Source organism: Borostomias antarcticus (assembly GCF_949987555.1).
Source record: "Borostomias antarcticus genome assembly, chromosome: 29".
NCBI classification, from domain to species: Eukaryota; Metazoa; Chordata; class Actinopteri; order Stomiiformes; family Stomiidae; genus Borostomias; species Borostomias antarcticus.
The window spans coordinates 2,779,186-2,798,070 of NC_140262.1; the positions used below are offsets into that span (position 1 = coordinate 2,779,186).

Sequence of the window (18,885 nt, forward strand, 5' to 3'; positions counted from 1 at the left end):
GCATTATTCCAACACCCCCCCTAAAATATAGACATCAAAAAGTACCCCGTTCGAAAATCTGTGCCCCTCTGCTGGTGCAGCAATGTCATAAGGGTTTTTATGAACCGTAGGAAAACTTGATCCACCTTCGCTGATGACGTGCTGTTCTGAATATTCAAAGTGGCTCAGCAGATCCCAGGTCTGCCTCGGCTGTTCCCCACCCACTCTCGAGAGGCTTGCAGCGACAGGAGATGCTGTCCACTTGGATCAATGTTCAACCATTAGATTGGGTATTTGTTGTGGCTAGATAGACTAGACTATACCCAATTTAAATAAGTAGGCTAATAATAATAATACGTTATTTGTATAGCACCTTTCATACAAACATGCAGCTCAGTCATCATTCGATCATTTGATGACTGTCACCACAGTACAGAATAAAAAGTAGACTAAAATCAATTTCTCGGAATCAAGTATGAGTGAACACTTTTATTACAGCACAAATAAAAACGGATAGAATCGGGAGAATATCTGAGACAGGGGGGTTCTTGTTCAGAGCCATGGCAGCAGCTGACTACCGCCAGTTGAAATCTTTAAAACATTCAACTTAAATTCATATTGGAATGTTGAAGGGCTTCAGGCCTATATGAGATTTTGATTTTGCTATAAGACTGGAAATGTTGAGAAAATGGCTTCCGAGTATCTACTCTCCTCCTCACTCAATGGAAGTGATGTCGTTATTGACAAACTGAAAGTTAAAGGCTAATTACATATTTCGGTACAGGAGATGCATCGTCTTCCACAACAATAAATCTCATTTGTAGCAGAGAAACTGCATTCTTATTTTCTTTACAAAATATGCAGTATGTACAATGGCATTTACAAGCAACTATTTAAAAAAGGCAAACTTAAATAATCTTCAGTGCAAAAGGCTGTTAAAAGTATAGCACAGACCAAAGAGAAACATAATCCAATTATAAAATGTTTGTAGAAGTCATTGGATAAGCAGACCTACTAGAGAGGCTGCGAATGAACCAATTTATTATTGCTTTTTTTGTAAAATGTCTAAGCATGAGATTATAAAGCTTTACTTTACCCTGAGGAACAAAAAATATATATTGTCGGATGCAAGAAGCAATTGTTATAACATCAAATAATAAAAAAAAAAAATCATAATTTGGGGTTTTGTTTCTTGTTAGAAGAAACATTGTTTTGGAGTCATACCATGGATTAACTGCCCAAGTTACAACAGTACAGTATATGAACTGCAAAGGTACATTAAAGGTATTAACTGCAAGATACAGTATGACCACTGCAAGGGTACAGCATAATTACTGCAAAGTTACAGTACATCTGTCCATTACGTGATTAAAAGGAGGGAACAAGGTTTCACCATGCGCGGGTTGGTTTTTGACACTTCATCAGAGCTGTTGGTTTCAAGCCAGACCAGCAGAGAGCTTTGTCTCTCTTTAGTGTTCAATATTCTCAAACATACACTTTATATATTTACACTACAAACTCCACCCAGTATTGCATTGTGGGAGTTGTTTTCTAGGGACATCTCATCATCGCAGACCTGGGTCAAATACATGGTCAAGTGCTATCTAATACTTGAGGTGCACTTGATTTTTGTTGACCACATTACAGTGAAACCAATGGACTTGTCTTAAAAGTGCAAACTCAAACCTGGCGCGCCTCAGATCAAGTGTTGGGTGTTTGAGCCGTGTATGAGACCCAGGTCTGGACCATGGTGAACATCAGTCTCGGGGTGTTTGAGCCGTGTAGGAGACCCAGGTCTGGACCATGGTGAACATCAGTCTCGGGTTTAGACTTCATGATCCACGCTTCATTGTGGCAACGCTCCATACATTCCCACTGTTCACAGCAACGGCCCTCTCTTGGGCCGAGCTACAATCATTGCACGCTCACAATGTACAAAACATAGTTTTCTTAGCCATTAAAAATACATTAAAAACACATTTTTTACTGTTCTTTCCTTTACAGAGTTCAGTAAACTGTTTTGGGTTGGTTTGTGTATGTGTTGGTGTAAATTCCATATTTACACTATGTATCCAATCTGGTTTACAACTGTAAGGTTATGGTGGTGGTAGGCAGGGCAAGCCTGTGTGTGTATATGATCTTGTCTGTGTGCTTGTCACAGATGTTCATGTGTGGCCTTTCCCTGTGTGTGTGTGTGTGTGTGTGTGTGTGTGAGTCTCCATGTCTAGGAGTGCTGAGACATGCCGTTGACCAGGCTGCGGAGCTGCTTGACCACCGTCTCGATGAGCTTCTGCTTGTCTCTGTCGTTCTTCCTGAACTGGGAGAAGATGTTGTTCTTCTTACTCGTGTCTTTCATTCTACAGACACAAGAGCGAGAACACACCATGAAGAGCACATTCAACACAGCTGCAATTGGATTAAAGCCACAGCCTGGAGCCTGCATTTAGACAGATTAGTCATCTCTTTTAAATATCATCTTCTTTGCAGAGTGTGCAAAAATGAACTTCAGATTAGCTTCACTGTTCCGGCGTCAGTCGTGCCACTAGGTCAGAGTCAGGACAGTCTAGTGAAACGTGAGGTGAGCGCGGGCGCGAGAAGAAACACAACGTACCCCCTGTAGACTCTGTATGCCAGCGGTTAGCAGTAAGAGACGACAGAGAGGAGAGAAGCAGTGAATGTTTTAGCGCACGATCAGAAATAGGTCAATGAGAGCACAGCCTCTTGTCTGGGCATGTGTGTGTGTGTGTGTGTGTTTAGAGAGAGCGAGAGAGAGAGCGGAGGTACTGACTTCTCTAAAAGTGCGAGCGCGGTGGCCGGGTTGACCCTCAGGTACTTGGAGGTGGGCTGTCCGTAGTCGGCCAGGTAGGTCGACCAGTCCCACACCATGAACAGGTCCAGCAGCTGAAACGCACACCATCATGACATGAGGGGGGGAGAGAGAGAGAGAGAGAGAGAGAGAGAGAGAGAGAAGGGGGGGGGGGGAAGAAAGAAAGAGAGAGAGAGAGAGAGAGAGAGAGCGCTAATGAAGGTGGGGGGTGTAGTTTAGTCACCGGTGGAGGAGCAAAGAAGCACTTAAAATGCAAGGAGAGAGAGATCCCCCCCCCCCCCCCCCCCCCGTGACCTCCAGCTAACCTAAGGATCATCATCCTCTACTCCTCACCTCTGCAGAAACCTAGCCTGCAGCCACAGAGCTGTCAGTTCCCTGGCACCAAACACACACACACACACACACACACACACACACACACACACACACACACACACACACACACACACACACACACACACACACACACACACACAGTGTATGCTAATGTGTATGGGGAAACAGCTGGCTGAAAGTGAATGGTTGTGAAAGGAGAGCCTCTTAGCACGACCGTCTCTATTCACGGCGCCCGTGAGAGGATCTCCACCTCTGCCCTGTGAAACGCGCCGCCAACAGGACGGGGGAGGACCTCGCGATCCCACGTCGCTTCTCGTTTTTGTTGTTTGCGAGGCGAACCGCATCCCGCCCCGGGGCCAATTTTAAGCGCCGTTCTCCCCTCCACTTTGGCCGAGATCCCTCTCTCTGCTTCCATCCAGTCTCGACGGAGTGGGGAAAAAAAAAAAAATTTGACCGATTAACCGCTCTGGAGAGAGGCTCTAAGTGGTCGCAGGTGATAGGCCTACTGGCGCTGTGAGCTGTCAGGTCCTGCCGCGCTCGCTGACTGGGGGTCCGGGACTTAATCTGATGCTAATCCTCTGGAGAGAGAAAGGATTCCGCCGAGCCACGGGGCGCGGCAGCTTCAGAGAGGGCGCCGGTGCCAACGCCGCGAGCCCCCGCGGTGATGCGCTCTTGCCGTCGAGCGCCGGCGCCGGCTGACACACGCGAACGTCTCGCGGCGCGTTCGTTTTCCGAGGTGGAGGGGGGGGGGGCGCGCAGGGGACGCGTACACGCGGTTAAAAGCTACATATAGAGGCCTCTGTTTCGGTCAGCCTCTGTCAAAATCCTCCGTCCCCGCTCCGGGTGTAGGCTTTACCTCGGCTCTAACCCAGCCAATCGGCGCACGCCTTTCATGTGGCTCGGGTTCGAACCCGGCCGTCTGTCACGCTGATGTTACCGAGAGCGAATTCTAAAGAGCTCTGCGGAGAGACCGTGGAAAACTCCTCGCCCGGGATCAAGGGGGATTTTCAGGTGGATCTTCCCATTGTATCATATCATTAACTTTGACAGCAGCCAGGAGACCAAAACACGGAGGATGACATTCTGCAGGTGAGATCAAACGGGGTCCTGCGCGGGCAAGCGCCATCACGTCGTAATAACCCCGTGAACGGAGCAGGGGGGGGGGGAAAGGTTGCTGCTGTTGTCGGTATGCGCACCCAAAGGGACTCGTCATATTTCCCCCCAGTGGAAGACCGTGTCTGATAGATGGACTGGTGTTGTGACATGTTACAGTATCTGCCGGCGCTGAACTCGCCCTATCGTCTTGCGGGAGGACAAAGGAGGCTTTGGGCGTGCGTTCGGAAACTTTAGAGACCCGTCTTTTCACTGTGGCCCGCACCTGTGTGTAAGAGTCACCTCTTGCAAGGCGAGGAGAGGTGAACCGGACAATATGAGCCATCTTTAAACAACAATGGCCGCTGCCTTCCTTTATGGGGAGATTCACACGGGCCTTAGCTGACAGCCGTGCACTCTGAGGTCAACCTGAGGTGACCGATAACAAACACGCATGAACACTCCCAGAGAGAGAGAGAGAGAGAGAGAGAGAGAGAGAGAGAGAGAGAGAGAGAGAGAGAGAGAGAGAGAGAGAGGGGAGAGAGAGAGAGAGGGTGGGGTTGCAGAGAGGGAGAGAGAGAGAGGAGGGGGGGGAGAGAGCGAAAGAGGATAAGAGAATGAGAGAGACGGAGAGACAGAGGACTGAGAGACAGAGGACTGAGACAGAGAGACGCGCGGACTGAGAGACGGAGAGAGACCGCGACACCGGGTGGACGGGACGGGCTCTTTGCGTCAAAACGACTCGGTGATTGACAGACGAGAGACACCCAGGGTCCATTCCTACGTTCGAGGGGCTGTTAGACCCTCCACACACACACACACACACACACACACACACACACACACACACACACACACACACACACACACACATCCAGATAAGAGCCCGCGCCGCGCCTGCTGGACCCTCACCCCTTGGCAGGCCGGCTCTGCGAGGCGCTCGCTCCGGTGATTGGCGGCTGAGGAACAAGGCTCCGACCTCTGACCCCAGAGAGAGAGAGAGAGATAGAGCAGGGGTGGGCAGGTCCAGGCCGGGGTGAGGAAGAGGTAAATCCTGACCACTGGGCATCTCTCTCTCTCTCTGCTCTCAACATGTCTATTCAACCCCGTCTTTCATCCTCACTTTGCCCCTCTCTCCCTCCCTCCCTGTCACTCTTCCCCTATCTCTCTCCACCCCCCCCTCCATCTCTCCTCTCTCTCTCCCTCCCTCTCTCTCCCTCCCTCCCCGTCACTCTTCCCCTATCTCTCTCCACCCCCCCCTCCATCTCTCCTCTCTCTCTCTCTCCCTGTCACTCTTCCCCTATCTCTCTCCTCCACCCCCCCTCCATCTCTCCTCTCTCTCTCTCTCTCTCTCCCTCCCTCCCTGTCACTCTTCCCCTATCTCTCTCCACCCCCCCCTCCATCTCTCCTCTCTCTCTCTCCCTCCCTGTCACTCTTCCCCTATCTCTCTCCACCCCCCCCCTCCATCTCTCCTCTCTCTCTCCCTCCCTCCCTCCCTGTCACTCTTCCCCTATCTCTCTCCACCCCCCCCTCCCTCCATCTCTCCTCTCTCTCTCCCTCTCTCTCCCTCCCTCCCTGTCACTCTTCCCCTATCTCTCTCCACCCCCCCCCCTCCATCTCTCCTCTCTCTCTCCCTCCCTCCCTGTCACTCTTCCCCTATCTCTCTCCACCCCCCCCCCTCCATCTCTCCTCTCTCTCTCCCTCCCTCCCTGTCACTCTTCCCCTATCTCTCTCCACCCCCCCCCCCTCCATTTCTCCTCTCTCTCTCTCTCTCTCTCTCTCTCTCTCTCTCTCTCCCTCCCTCCCTGTCACTCTTCCCCTATCTCTCTCCACCCCCCCCCCTCCATCTCTCCTCTCTCTCTCCCTCCCTGTCACTCTTCCCCTATCTCTCTCCACCCCCCCCCTCCATCTCTCCCCTCTCTCTCTCTCTCTCTCTCTCTCTCTCTCTCCCTCCCTCCATGTCACTCTTCCCCTATCTCTCTCCACCCCCCCCCCTCCATCTCTCCTCTCTCCCTCTCTCCCTGTCACTCTTCCCCTATCTCTCTCCACCACCCCCCCTCCATCTCTCCCCCCTCTCTCTCTCTCTCTCTCTCTCTCTCTCTCTCTCTCTCCCTCCCTCCCTGTCACTCTTCCCCTATCTCTCTCCACCCCCCCCCCCCTCCATCTCCCCTCTCTCTCTCTCTCTCTCTCTCTCTCTCTCTCTCCCTCCCTCCCTGTCACTCTTCCCCTATCTCTCTCCACCCCCCCCCTCCATCTCTCCTCTCTCTCTCCCTCTCTTCTCCCGGCTCCTCGGTGCAGTTGACCCTACGTGAACCACAGTGACCCCGGCCAGAGTGCTGCCCTCTGGGTAAAAAAGCCTCTGGTCTCCTCCTCTGGCCTGACGGGGCGCACTTGAGCAGCGCTCTTACCTGTCGCAGGTCGATGAACGCCAGCTGTAGCGTGTCTCCCTGGAAACCGGGCACCGGCTCGGAGCTGGCGAACACTGCGGGAACACGGATCATCATCATCATCATCATCATCATCATAGAAGCTGTCAGTTTATCATCTTTTCAGTTCATTATCTTTTCAGCAAACACCTGGGACAGGTACACCGCTGCTGGTTTAATCACCTACACCAGGTACATGGTAAACGGACGGCACTTAAATAGCGCTTTTCCACCTTAGCGGCACTCAAAGCGCTTTACAATGGCCTCTCATTCACCCATTCACACACACATTCACACACCAATGGCGGCAGCTGTCATGCAAGGTGCTTACCTGCTCATTGGGAGCAATTTGGGGTTAGGTGTCTTGCTCAAGGACACGTCGACATGTGGACAGTCGGCGCTGGGATTCGAACCGCCGACCCTTCGATCATCGAACGACCCGCTCTACCGACTGAGCTACAGCCGCCCCAGGTGATACAGGCCTGGGTGAACAACCTCTAGCGCGGCCGTGTAAACGCGGCGAGCGATAAGCAGATCCTGAGTCGCTGATAGGCTCCCAGTCGATCCCTGGCGAGGGGGCGTGTTCGTCATGCGCGCTATGCAGGGTGTTACCCCGGCGTCAACCCTGAACTCTGTCTCACCCCGGAGAGGACGGACGCGCGCACACACACACACACACACACACACACACACACACACACACACACACACACGCGCGCTCACACCCAAACTAGTCTGACCTAGCCTATCCCGGAGGAGCCTGGAGAAGCTCAGGTTCTCGTTCTCACAGATAAGGCGCACTTACCCGACCCGTAACCCGTTTGCTTTTAACAAGAGGCGCTGTCAGCCAGAGGTCCGTGGTAAAGGGAGAGGCTTGGGAGTGAGGGAGAGGCCATTGTTCCTGGACCCCGTGCCCTGTGGGTGAGCCCCACCTGTTCTACCTGCCATGTTATTCTACAGGCCACAGATACTCTTCCCCCCACCTGTGTACCTAGTATACACACACGCACACGCGCACACACACACGCGAGCACACACGCACGCACACACACACAAGAATGGCCACGTCATCCCCGTACGGGCCGTAAATCACTGTCACCCAGAGAGGCCACAGCAGGGCAGAGTGGACGCAGCAGATGGGGTTGGTGGAAACAGAGGGGTTAAATGAATCTCATCTTCTTGTGTGGAATGCTGCTCTGTGAGAGAGAGAGAGAGAGTTGGAGGGTTGGAGTCAAATCCAATATCACCTGATGCATATCGATCCCCCCCCCCCGGGGGGGCGCTACGATTACCCAATCTGATTCCGACTCGTTCCGAACACGGGGCGGATTCCTGCCGTGCCCTCCGACTGACCCTAACCCTTGTTGTGCGGGGGGACCCGGGCCTGACCCGGGCCTGACCCGGGCCTGACCCAGCCCAGGCCAGACTGACTAATGGCAGCCGGCTGAGAGCTCAAGTCTCAGTCAGGGATGATGTAGTGCTGGTCTGGTCCCTGCTACATATTTCTGGAGATAGCGTGTGAGTGGCTGTCCGTCAAAGAGCGCCTCGCATACCAGCCCGGGCTCCGCTCCGCCGCGTCCGACGCCGCGCTCCGGCTGGCCCCCCTGACGCGGGACGCTTCAAAGGCGGACGCTAAGAGGGCCCCGCCGGCTGTGAACCTACGCCGTTGTCAGACGTGAGCGCCTGCAGCCGTGTAAAAGCCTAAAAGCTTTTGAAAAGTGTTTCGGCAGGAGTAAGGACAGATAATGTGTGTGTGTGGAAACGGGAGGGCTGACCTGACCTGCCCCTGTTGAAAAACCTGTCTGCTACCGCCTGTCTCACCGGGCTAAATGGTTTTCTCTGTCCCCGTGACGTACTAGGCGGTTTGAACGCGGAGGCGGGGGAAGAGACCGAGACGGCGCTTTCACGCCGAGGCTGTTCCCTGGGACCTTTGTTCTTACATTTCCGAAGGCCCACTACTGAGACGACCAAATTCTGCAGCTAGCGAGTGTACGATAGCGTCGATAAGAGTGTAAGATAGCGTCGATAAGAGTGTAAGATAGCGTTGATAAGAGTGTAAGATAGCGTCGATAACAGTGTACGATAGCGTCGATAAGAGTGTACGATAGCGTCGATAAGAGTGTACGATAGCGTCGATAAGTGTACGATAGCGTCGGTAAGTTATCTGACAGCCAGAAGGTGTTTTCTGTGTCCAGTGACACAAACCCTGGCTGAGACAAATCTGTAATGACGCCTCACTCCTGCCTCTGCTTCCTCATGAGGGTGATTTTCCAGAAAACTGTAGTAAATGTGAGCGAGAACGGGAGAGAGGGGGGGGATAGAGAGAGATGGAGAGAATGAAAGGGAGAGAGAGAGAAGGAGAGAGAGGGATAGACAGAGCAACAGAAAGAGAGGGAGACCGAGATAGAGGGAGAGAGAGAGAGAGACTCAATGAGCCGGAGAGAGATTAGCAGCGAGGAACGGGGAGGGGCTGTGTCCTGGGAGGAGAGACCTGCGGCTAGGCTTCACCTCAGATCAGGGGAGGGTCACCTCCCTCCTGTCACTCTCTCTCTCTCTCCCTCTCTCTCTCTCTCTCTCTCTCTCGCCCTTTAAAGGCACAGTCTGGAATGTTTCCTGCCGCTTAACTCCCATTAGACTAAAAGGAAGGGGGTTCTTGTCGGAATACCACTTCTAAACGTTGCGGGCCGTGACTTACGTTCGCACTGCATGACGTCCAGGTTGAACTGCTGGACGGCCCCCATGCTGATCTGCTTGAGCTCGCTGTCCAGCAGCATCTGCATCAGCGACGTGGACAGGTGCTTGCAGGCCGACATGCACGCCGTCTGGGCCACCTTCCCCTACGGGGGGGGGGGGGGGGGAAGACAGAAGGAGAGAGTGAGAGAGAGAGAGAAGGGGTGTGGCGAGAGAGAGAGAGAGAGAGAGAGAGAGAGAAGGGGTGTGGCGAGAAATGAGAGAAAGAGAGAGAGAGAGAGAGAGAGAGAGAGAGAGAGAAAAACATGAGCTTTGACTCTGCGGCCTCTGGGTTCGACCACGGCGAACGTTGTAAAGATGGCCGAGTCACGGCGTCCTCTGCCGTACCTGCGCCCGCGGCCGCGATCGATTAGTCGGCGCCGCCGCCCCGTGTTATTTCAACATCGGTGGCTAGGTAGGTGACACACTGAACACAGGCTGTTCATGCAGGCAGGGCATGGCAGGGCAGAGACCAAGATGGATATATAGATAACAAATACTTTACTGATCCCCCTTTTACTGACTTTACTGAAATTTAGGCACCCAGGACGACCATTTTGGCTCTAGGGCCCCGTTGGATCACTCTTACAACGCTCCCTGCTCTCTTCCCTGGAGGCCGTCGCTGCTCTAACGCGGTTGGATAGGTGAAAGCGCGGGCTTCTCCACACAGCTGTCGCCAATCCAGTCACGTCGGGGATCAGTGATTTTTTCCCCCCCCAAAGAAAGCGAGGAAGGGAGTTTGCGTTTTGAGAGTATTCAAACGGGCCTCTGTGAGCAGCCAACATGAACACGCACACACACACACACACACACACACACGCACACACAGACACGCACACGCACAGACACATGCACCCAAACTGCCTCGAACCGGAGCTGTCGTGATGGGAGAACACCAAGCAGGCACTAAACATCGATTGCTTGTTATAATGGTGCGTGCGAACAAGTTTCCCTGAAAAAAAAAAAAGGTCACTTGAGTAGAAAAGTAGGCCTTAAATGGTGTTTAGCCGCCTGCAACATCCCAGGCTCAAGCCGACATCATGCTCACAGCTGACAAGACAAACGCCGGCCGTGATACATGGCTTGGCGGGAGGGATACAGGCGCTCCGCAGCGGTCAAGCTATGTATCCGGCAGTGACATCACAGTGTTGTCATCGTTATGTGGTCATAGATACACATACGCACGCCCGTGACCCTGTTCAAACACCCAGCAATCGTATGAAATGAAATATCAGTATCGTGCGTGAAAACGCTAGGACACGCCCAAACAGACGCGTCATGATGGGGACAGATGCAAAGGTGGAATTAGGCTACTGTGTTACTGAAGCCTATCTCTATGAATGGGTTTTTATTAGTGTTTGAGTTCACGTCAGTATATGGGGCTGTTACAGTAGATCCAACTCCAACTCCTCTGACCCCCCCCCCCCCCCCCCCAGGTCAACCCCACCCACACCCAACGAAGACATGAGCAAAGGCTTGGAGACAGGTCAGGCAGCGCTTGTAATGATGAAGGTGAGGGCCAGGATCAGAGACTGTGTGTGTGTGTGTGTGTGCAGATACTGCAGTGCCGGGCCCTGACGTCAGCATCAGACCGGGCCTTGCTAGGACTACGCACAGGTCAAAAAGGCCTGGGCGGGACTAGTGTTTCAGCGAGCTGCCAGCCTCAGCCCGATTGGACGTGGCGGGACGAACGGCGTCTCGTCTCAGGACCCGTGCGCTAGATCTGCACAGGTCCAGAACTACAAGGCGACGGTCGGATGAAGGCGAGTCTTCGGACGCTACAGGAGCTGCCAGCCAGACCCAGACCAGAGGCCTTCTACAGGCCGAGGAGCGTTCAGAGACACCGGGCTCTCCGGACTAGTCTACAGGCTTGTCGTGAGGGGGGTTGGTGAGGTTGCTGATCTAGGTTCGGTTGTGCGTTTAGTCTGTGGGATGGTTCGGGTTAGGATGTGGGGGAGGGTGGGGGGGGGGGGGCTGATCCAAGATCAGTTCCTGTGGGGGGCTTCACTCCAAGGCTTGCGTAAAATCTGAACTGGGAGCCTAGGAGGAGAAACCGTCAACATGCGCTGGCTTCCTGCTCGCTGGCTGCACGCAGACTGCCTTCCTGCCTGTTGACTTGCAGACTGCCTTCCTGCCTGTTGACTTGCAGACTGCCTTCCTGCCTGTTGACTTGCAGACTGCCTTCCTGCCTGTTGACTTGCAGACTGCCTGCCTGCCTGCTGGCTGGCTGATTCTCCTGAGGGGTAGCGGTGAACTTAGAACACTGATTCAAGGCGACCGCCCCACGCCCCGCGTCCAACACTCCCAATCCTGGGCAGGCTTCCATTCACCAGAATAGATCCAAACTCAACAGAGCGTGAGCAGGTACCGGGCCAGGAATGCACACTGTTAGGTAAGATGATGCTATCGGCATAATTGCCCCGTATTGGATATTTCTAGTGCATTGGCTGGACAGGATATCTAAGATTTTGCAAGGCTATTGAAATACACATTTCCTATATAGAAAAAGTAATCTAATTTTATATTAAAACATAATACATAAAAAAGATGGCTTATCTTAAAGGGATCCATTATGTTGTTGATTGAGATCATTTTCAGCTGCTTCCATGCTGTACCTCGTTTGAGCGTTCACAACTTGCTAATGCTAGCGGAATGCAAGGGTGCATTCACTACCAAACTCACTCCGCAGTGCACCCAAAGCAGATAAAATATGTCTGTTGATTGTTCTAACCAGCATTTTTTAAGTCAAAATATAGTTGAATCCTTTATTGCAGAGAGAGTGGTGTGGTCAGCGGAGGGGCGTCTACAGGAGGCGGCGCAGAACCAGGGCCAGGAACATCCTGAGGTCCCAGTCAGCCATATATATATACACACATTCTGCACTTGTGAATATACATATCAATAGACAAAAAAAGAAGAAAAAAAAGATATATACATACTACATATCTCTCTCTCTATATATATATATACACACACACACACACACACACACACGCACACACACACACACACACACCTGTTGGAGCAATATGGACACTAACTAAATACTCTATATCTGCTATCACTCCAGCTTAGCCCATCTAATCAACTTACCTGCTAGTCTTGATACCCACTGGAGCAATCAATAATCAATAATTTAGTCCACTATATGCCCTTCCCCCCTCAGGACATGTTACGTTTGGTAAGTCCCGTCTGAATGATAGCTTGGTTTGGCTATTGTTTGCAAGCTAGCTAGCTACTAGTATTGGGTGGAAAATAGAACAACTAATGTTGAGCAAAGCTGAGCAGCGGCAAAATAATTCTATAGCAGGCTGGTGTGAGGTAATAGTTCAGTGTTTGTATCAGGGCTGGCGTGAGGTAATAGTTCAGTGTTTGTATCAGGGCTGGTGTGAGGTAATAGCTCAGTGTTTGTATCAGGGCTGGTGAGGTAATAGTTCAGTGTTTGTATCAGGGCTGGTGTGAGGTAATAGTTCAGTGTTTGTATCAGGGCTGGTATGAGGTAATAGTTCAGTGTTTGTATCAGGGCTGGTGTGAGGTAATAGTTCAGTGTTTGTATCAGGGCTGGTGTGAGGTAATAGTCCAGTGTTTGTATCAGGGCTGGTGAGGTAATAGTTCAGTGTTTGTATCAGGGCTGGTGTGAGGTAATAGTTCAGTGTTTGTATCAGGGCTGGTGAGGTAATAGTTCAGTGTTTGTATCAGGGCTGGTGTGGTAATAGTTCAGTGTTTGTATCAGGGCTGGTGAGGTAATAGTTCAGTGTTTGTATCAGGGCTGGTGAGGTAATAGTTCAGTGTTTGTATCAGGGCTGGTGTGAGGTAATAGTTCAGTGTTTGTATCAGGGCTGGTGTGAGGTAATAGTCCAGTGTTTGTATCAGGGCTGGTGTGAGGTAATAGTTCAGTGTTTGTATCAGGGCTGGTGTGAGGTAATAGTTCAGCGTTTGTATCAGGGCTGGTGTGAGGTAATAGTTCAGTGTTTGTATCAGGGCTGGTGTGAGGTAATAGTTCAGTGTTTGTATCAGGGCTGGTGAGGTAATAGTTCAGTGTTTGTATCAGGGCTGGTGTGAGGTAATAGTTCAGTGTTTGTATCAGTGCTGGTGAGGTAATAGTTCAGTGTTTGTATCAGGGCTGGTGAGGTAATAGTTCAGTGTTTGTATCAGGGCTGGTGTGAGGTAATAGTTCAGTGTTTGTATCAGGGCTGGTGAGGTAATAGTTCAGTGTTTGTATCAGGGCTGGTGTGAGGTAATAGTTCAGTGTTTGTATCAGGGCTGGTGTGAGGTAATAGTTCAGTGTTTGTATCAGGGCTGGTGAGGTAATAGTTCAGTGTTTGTATCAGGGCTGGTGTGAGGTAATAGTTCAGTGTTTGTATCAGGGCTGGTGTGAGGTAATAGTTCAGTGTTTGTATCAGGGCAGCCTCACTAATTTTGAGCAAAGCTGCAGCTCCTTGCAGCCGATGAGCAGGCAGAACGCTGGGGGCGGAGTTCTATTTAGAGCAGTATTTCTATTGGCTGGCGGCTCAGATCAGTATTTATCAGCGGACAGGACAGCAGACAGGCCGAGAGTAGCTCATTTATGTGTTCGATATATACTGTATATATACCCATACGTCCTACAGTATCTAACCCAACTGCACAACCTCTCCTACTCCACCAGTATCCTATCCCTTCATGAATATATGTATCTTGTATCTGGATACATAACACATTTCTTTCTTTATAATTTCTTTTTTAACCTCTCTATATTGCTTTTGTGTGCGCAATCTAGGAGCCAAGAGAGGAACATTTCACTCCTCGTACCTGTATGATGTAGTATGTGACAAAAAAATATGATTTTGACTTGACTATATTGGGGGGACCTATTTTCTCTTTGGAACTAGTGCTGCGGAGTGATACTTCACATTAGGTAGGTAAACGAAGTATTGTTCTACAGCTTACTTTCAAAGAGAAGTCCCCACAAAGTAAAGAATTCAATAATAGTTTGACTGAAAAAAATGATGGCATAAACACCCAAATTAACTGTCCTCATATTTGATTTGCTTTCGGTGCACTGTGGCGTGTTTAAGTGTCTTTGGTAGTGGATGCTTGCGTGTACCTTGCATTGCGCTAGCATTAGCAAGACGTGAACGCTCAGACGAGGGACAGCACGGAAGCAGCTGTAAATGATCTCGATCAAATCTCAGAGCACGATGGATCAGTCGTAAATGAGGCCCTATGTCCAAAATTCCAAACCATCCCTTTAACGCTGCGTTCTGATTTGAAGCCGTCTCAAAGACGAGGCTCTCTTATGTTTACAAACGGTGCACGGGGGGGGGGACAGCGTTCCAGATTTCCGCTGCGCTACTACGCCGGCCCACGGGGGCGAGCTGACCGGGTCAGACGGCGCCACAGGTGGAGGGGAAGCAGCAAGCCTGGAGAGAGGCGGTCCACAGAGACGCTACTGACAGGAGCATGCGTGTCCTTCTGCAGCACGGCAGGGGGCGGGGCGGGGGCGGGGTTGGGTTGGGGAGGGCAGGCTAGGGCAGGGGAAGGGGTACTTACCGACATGGCCGCATGGTCATTGTTGTTACTCTGAGGCAGAAACACCACCGTCCCCACCCCCCCCGCCCCCCCCAAAAAAAGAATGAAATAGGGACAGGGAGGAGGGGGAGGGGAGGGGGGGGTAGGGTGACAATAAATGGACAGGAGTGGAAGAGTCAGAGACCTGGCATGCTTGGCAGAAGTCAAATCAGTAATCAATCAACCGATAAAGAAATCCACAAATCAATAATTTCAATAAAAGCATCACAGAGGAGTAGGGTTGCAAAATTTGGGAATATTCACAAACGTCCTAAGGGAATTAACGGGAATGTATGAGAATTAATAGGAATTAACACAAATAAACTGGAAAACAGGATTTATTCCTGTGAATTCCTATTAATTTCCAGTTTATTCCTGTAAATTCCCATAAATTTTGGAAAGTTTGTGAATACTCCCAGAATTTTGCAACCCTACAGAGGAGAGAAAGAGACAGGAGACATCGCTAGAGAGAGAGAGAGAGAGAGAGAGAGAGAGAGAGAGAGAGAGAGAGAGACTACAGCTACAAAAGAAGGTGACAGAAACGAGCTGGAGATGAGAGACGACAGTAGAGCAAGCAAGCAAGCTGACAAAGTAAAGGGTTTGGGGTTCGACTAGCCAGGGCACAGCACGCCTGGTTAGGGCTCCTGTGGGCCCAACTAGCTCTTTACACATGTACTAGTCAAGTAGCTCACTGGTCTCTCACTGTTCTTGTTGTGTGTGTGTGTGTGTGTGTGTGTGTGTGTGTGTGTGTGTGTGTGTGTGTGTGAGTGTGTGTGAGTTGTAGATCTCCATCTGAGTATATAGGGTATTATATCCCCCAATCTCTCTTTTCTTCATCGACTGTCAGTGGTTTTCTGCAGATAAGTGCTCTCTGTGTCCCTAATATGGGAATGATGCCACGATATAAGCAGCACAGAACTCCGACAACACAGTAACACTCATATTATACGTGGGACTGACTACTGTACATCCATGCCACAGACTGGGGTCACTCTTCTGTACCTCACGACACTCCATCAACACAATACTGTAACTGACATCCATTCACTGATACAGTACACTGATGAGGGATAAACGGCAAACGTCACCATCGACGACAACGGCATCTCCCAGAATTCCATGTGGCGGAGGCTGAGGGGGGGTGGGATATCGTGGGCGGGGGGGGGGGAGGGGAGGGGAGGTAGCTCACCGGCAGGTGTGTGAAGACCTGGAAGGTGCTGCGCAGGAAGTTGATGAGGTCCATGAGGTAGCCGCTGGCGCGGCCGTCGGACTCGGGCATGCCCCACTCGTAGTCCGCCAGCTGGATGAACTCGTCGATCTTCTGGTTCAGCTTGGTGTAAATCTCCCCCTCCGCGGCGTGACGCGCATCCTGGACACACACGCATGCACACACACACGCACACGCACACACACACACACACACACACACACACACACACACACACACACACACACACACACACACACGCACGCACACAGGGACCGTCATACAAAGGCCTGACCATATTTCACAAGCCACACACGACAATGAGCGTCCTGTGTGTGGCTGAAGGCGTGTGTGGCTGATGGCGTGAGCGGCGATGTCGCGACCGCTGAGGCTTCACGCGGCCGACGGTTCGTGGCCGACCACGCCTGCGGCGCCGCGCGAAACCCGCGGAGGCGACGGGGCCCGGCGCAGAGGCGCCTCAGACGGGGTCTCGGGTGATAAAGGACCTCGCCGACGGTACCTTGAAGGTGGAGAGGCCGTAGAGGCGCGTGGTGTGCACCGTCTCCGGGGACACGTTGGTGATGTTGGTGATGAAGTCCTCCAGGTATTTACAGGCCTGCTCCAGGTGGGTGGTGTTGATGATGATCTGGACCAGCTGCGAGAAAAACAGCAACGCCGCAGAAGTAGAAGAAGGAGAAGAAGGAGAAGGAGAAGGAGAAGGAGAAGGAGAAGGAGAAGGAGAAGGAGAAGGAGAAGGAGAAGGAGAAGGAGAAGGAGAAGAAGAAGAAGAAGAAGAAGAAGAAGAAGTCTTCTTTTACACCAGAGGCATTAGACAGCCCTAGTTCTAGACTGCTGGTAGTGTTGTCTAACAAAGTTCTATATGAGTATTGCGGTTGTACTTAGTACTGATACTGGATCAGTAGTATACCGCAGTGAGTTAGTATGTAGAGCAACACGGATGCTGAATTGATCTCTCAGTACTGATACTGTATTGATCATTCAGGACTGACGCCATCTTGGCACAGTAGCACTGAGACTTGGTCATAAGCCGTACCTCTGTGAGCCCTATGTGCGGCTTCTTAATGAGGTTCTGCAGACAGCCACTCAGCGTCCTCGTCAACAGCAGGTTGGTGGACTTACGCAGCATGTCGTCGATCTCCGTCGAACTGGATAAACAAAACCAATCATCAACAACAACAACAACACCCTTAACGAAACATTTAGGAGAGTATGACGCATGCTGTGTGTTACACTACAAGCGTGAGTCACAGCAAAGCCGTGCCATTGCTCAGTCGGTCTGATATCTACACATCGCATGATAACATCAGTTGGTTCATTCAAACGGTTTGTTTACCCCCATCAATTAGCATGTTTAACCAATTAACCTCATAACCCAATCAATTAGGCTAACTGGTCTTGGCCAACGGTGCTTAACCGAGTCCGACAAGCCCTAGTCTAAACAGTGGATCTATTTGTTTAAGCAGAGTTCTACCACTGGTGTGTGTTGACGTTGCAGATAGGAGGTGTGTGTGTGTGTATTGAAGGGCCAGGGGGGGGGTCAGGTGAGCAAACAGTCCGCCCCGAGTGGTCCCGGCTCCAGCGCTATACCACAACAAAGAAACAATTAGCTGGGTAGACCAGCCTGACGATGACCCTGACGATGACCCTGTCACCTGACTAGCTCACACCGCCAACGCCGACACGGCGGGGCTCAAAACAGTCCCCGACGAGTCAAAACACGGCCCTCCGCCCCCTCCCGCTCACCTCGGTGTGTTCTCTGCCCGACCGCCCCCGTGTTTGGTTTTGACCCCGCCTGTGTTCCCCTGCCCCTCGGGGCTAAACCAACCGCGGGGTAAACGCTCGCCGGTGTAAACCAACAGGATCTATTGGACGGAGAGCCGGGCTCCGATCATCAAACCACAAGGGATTATGGGTCTCGAGTGTAAGGGGGGGGGGTCGCAGCGGAATGTTACAGGAGAGGGTTGGATGGACGGAGGGAGGAGGAGGCGCGTCCAGAGTGGACGATGTTATGAGAACGGAGAGAACGAGAGAGGAGGGAGGGAGGGAGGGAGCGAGGGAGGAGGGGGGCGGGGCAGTGTTATGGCAGCACGGAGGGGTTAGAAGTGCAGGGGGCGCGTCCCCCGTAACGACGGCGCTGGCGAGGTCTGACGGCCGGACTGTAAACAGCTCGGACCGTGGGAACTGAATGGACACGTGTGTGTGTGCGTGCGCGTGTGTGTGTGTGGAGAGACTGAGCTATGTCTGGGTTCGGACACTGGATGACCCCACCGCCACCTCTCCTGGCCGCTCTGGGAAAGGATTTGGGGGGGGGCTGGGGACTACTACAACACAGACCACCCCCCCTGCAACCCCCCCCCCCCCCCCCACAGGGCACTCTCAGACACCACAGAGCTTAAAGAGGACAAATATTGGCCCAGGGGCTGGAGGCAGCGGGTCTAGGTTGTGTGTGCGTGTGTGTGTGTGTACGTGTGTGTGTGTGTGTACGTGTGTGTGTGTGTGGAGAGACTGTACAGGGAGGAACATGACGAGCGTTTCCCACCAAGCTCAAACTCTGAATAGGGTGACAAGATAGACTGGAGGTCCACAAACACACACACACGCACAGGCACACAGACACATACAAACACACGCAAACACGAACACACACGTCCACACACACACGCACACCTCAAACACGCACACAGCTGTGTAGCATGCTGATGTAAAAATAACTCAGC

The 18,885-nt window shown here is 51.9% G+C and overlaps 1 protein-coding gene across 2 annotated transcripts in view; it reads right to left on the reverse strand.

Annotated features, from left to right (window-relative positions):
* Window positions 1-2,148: 2,148 nt before the first annotated feature.
* The window catches only part of exoc6 (exocyst complex component 6), a 40,655-nt gene continuing 23,918 nt past the window's right edge, over window positions 2,149-18,885 (reverse strand). For both annotated transcript variants that reach the window (XM_084459805.1, XM_084459804.1), the window contains 7 exons: window positions 17,202-17,313; window positions 16,668-16,802; window positions 16,130-16,309; window positions 9,356-9,497; window positions 6,643-6,716; window positions 2,768-2,880; window positions 2,149-2,336 (listed from right to left, as the gene is read on the reverse strand). In XM_084459805.1, coding sequence (XP_084315931.1) covers window positions 2,204-2,336; window positions 2,768-2,880; window positions 6,643-6,716; window positions 9,356-9,497; window positions 16,130-16,309; window positions 16,668-16,802; window positions 17,202-17,313 — 889 coding nt within the window. In that variant the 3' untranslated portion in view covers window positions 2,149-2,203. The remainder of the gene's footprint in view (window positions 2,337-2,767; window positions 2,881-6,642; window positions 6,717-9,355; window positions 9,498-16,129; window positions 16,310-16,667; window positions 16,803-17,201; window positions 17,314-18,885) is intronic.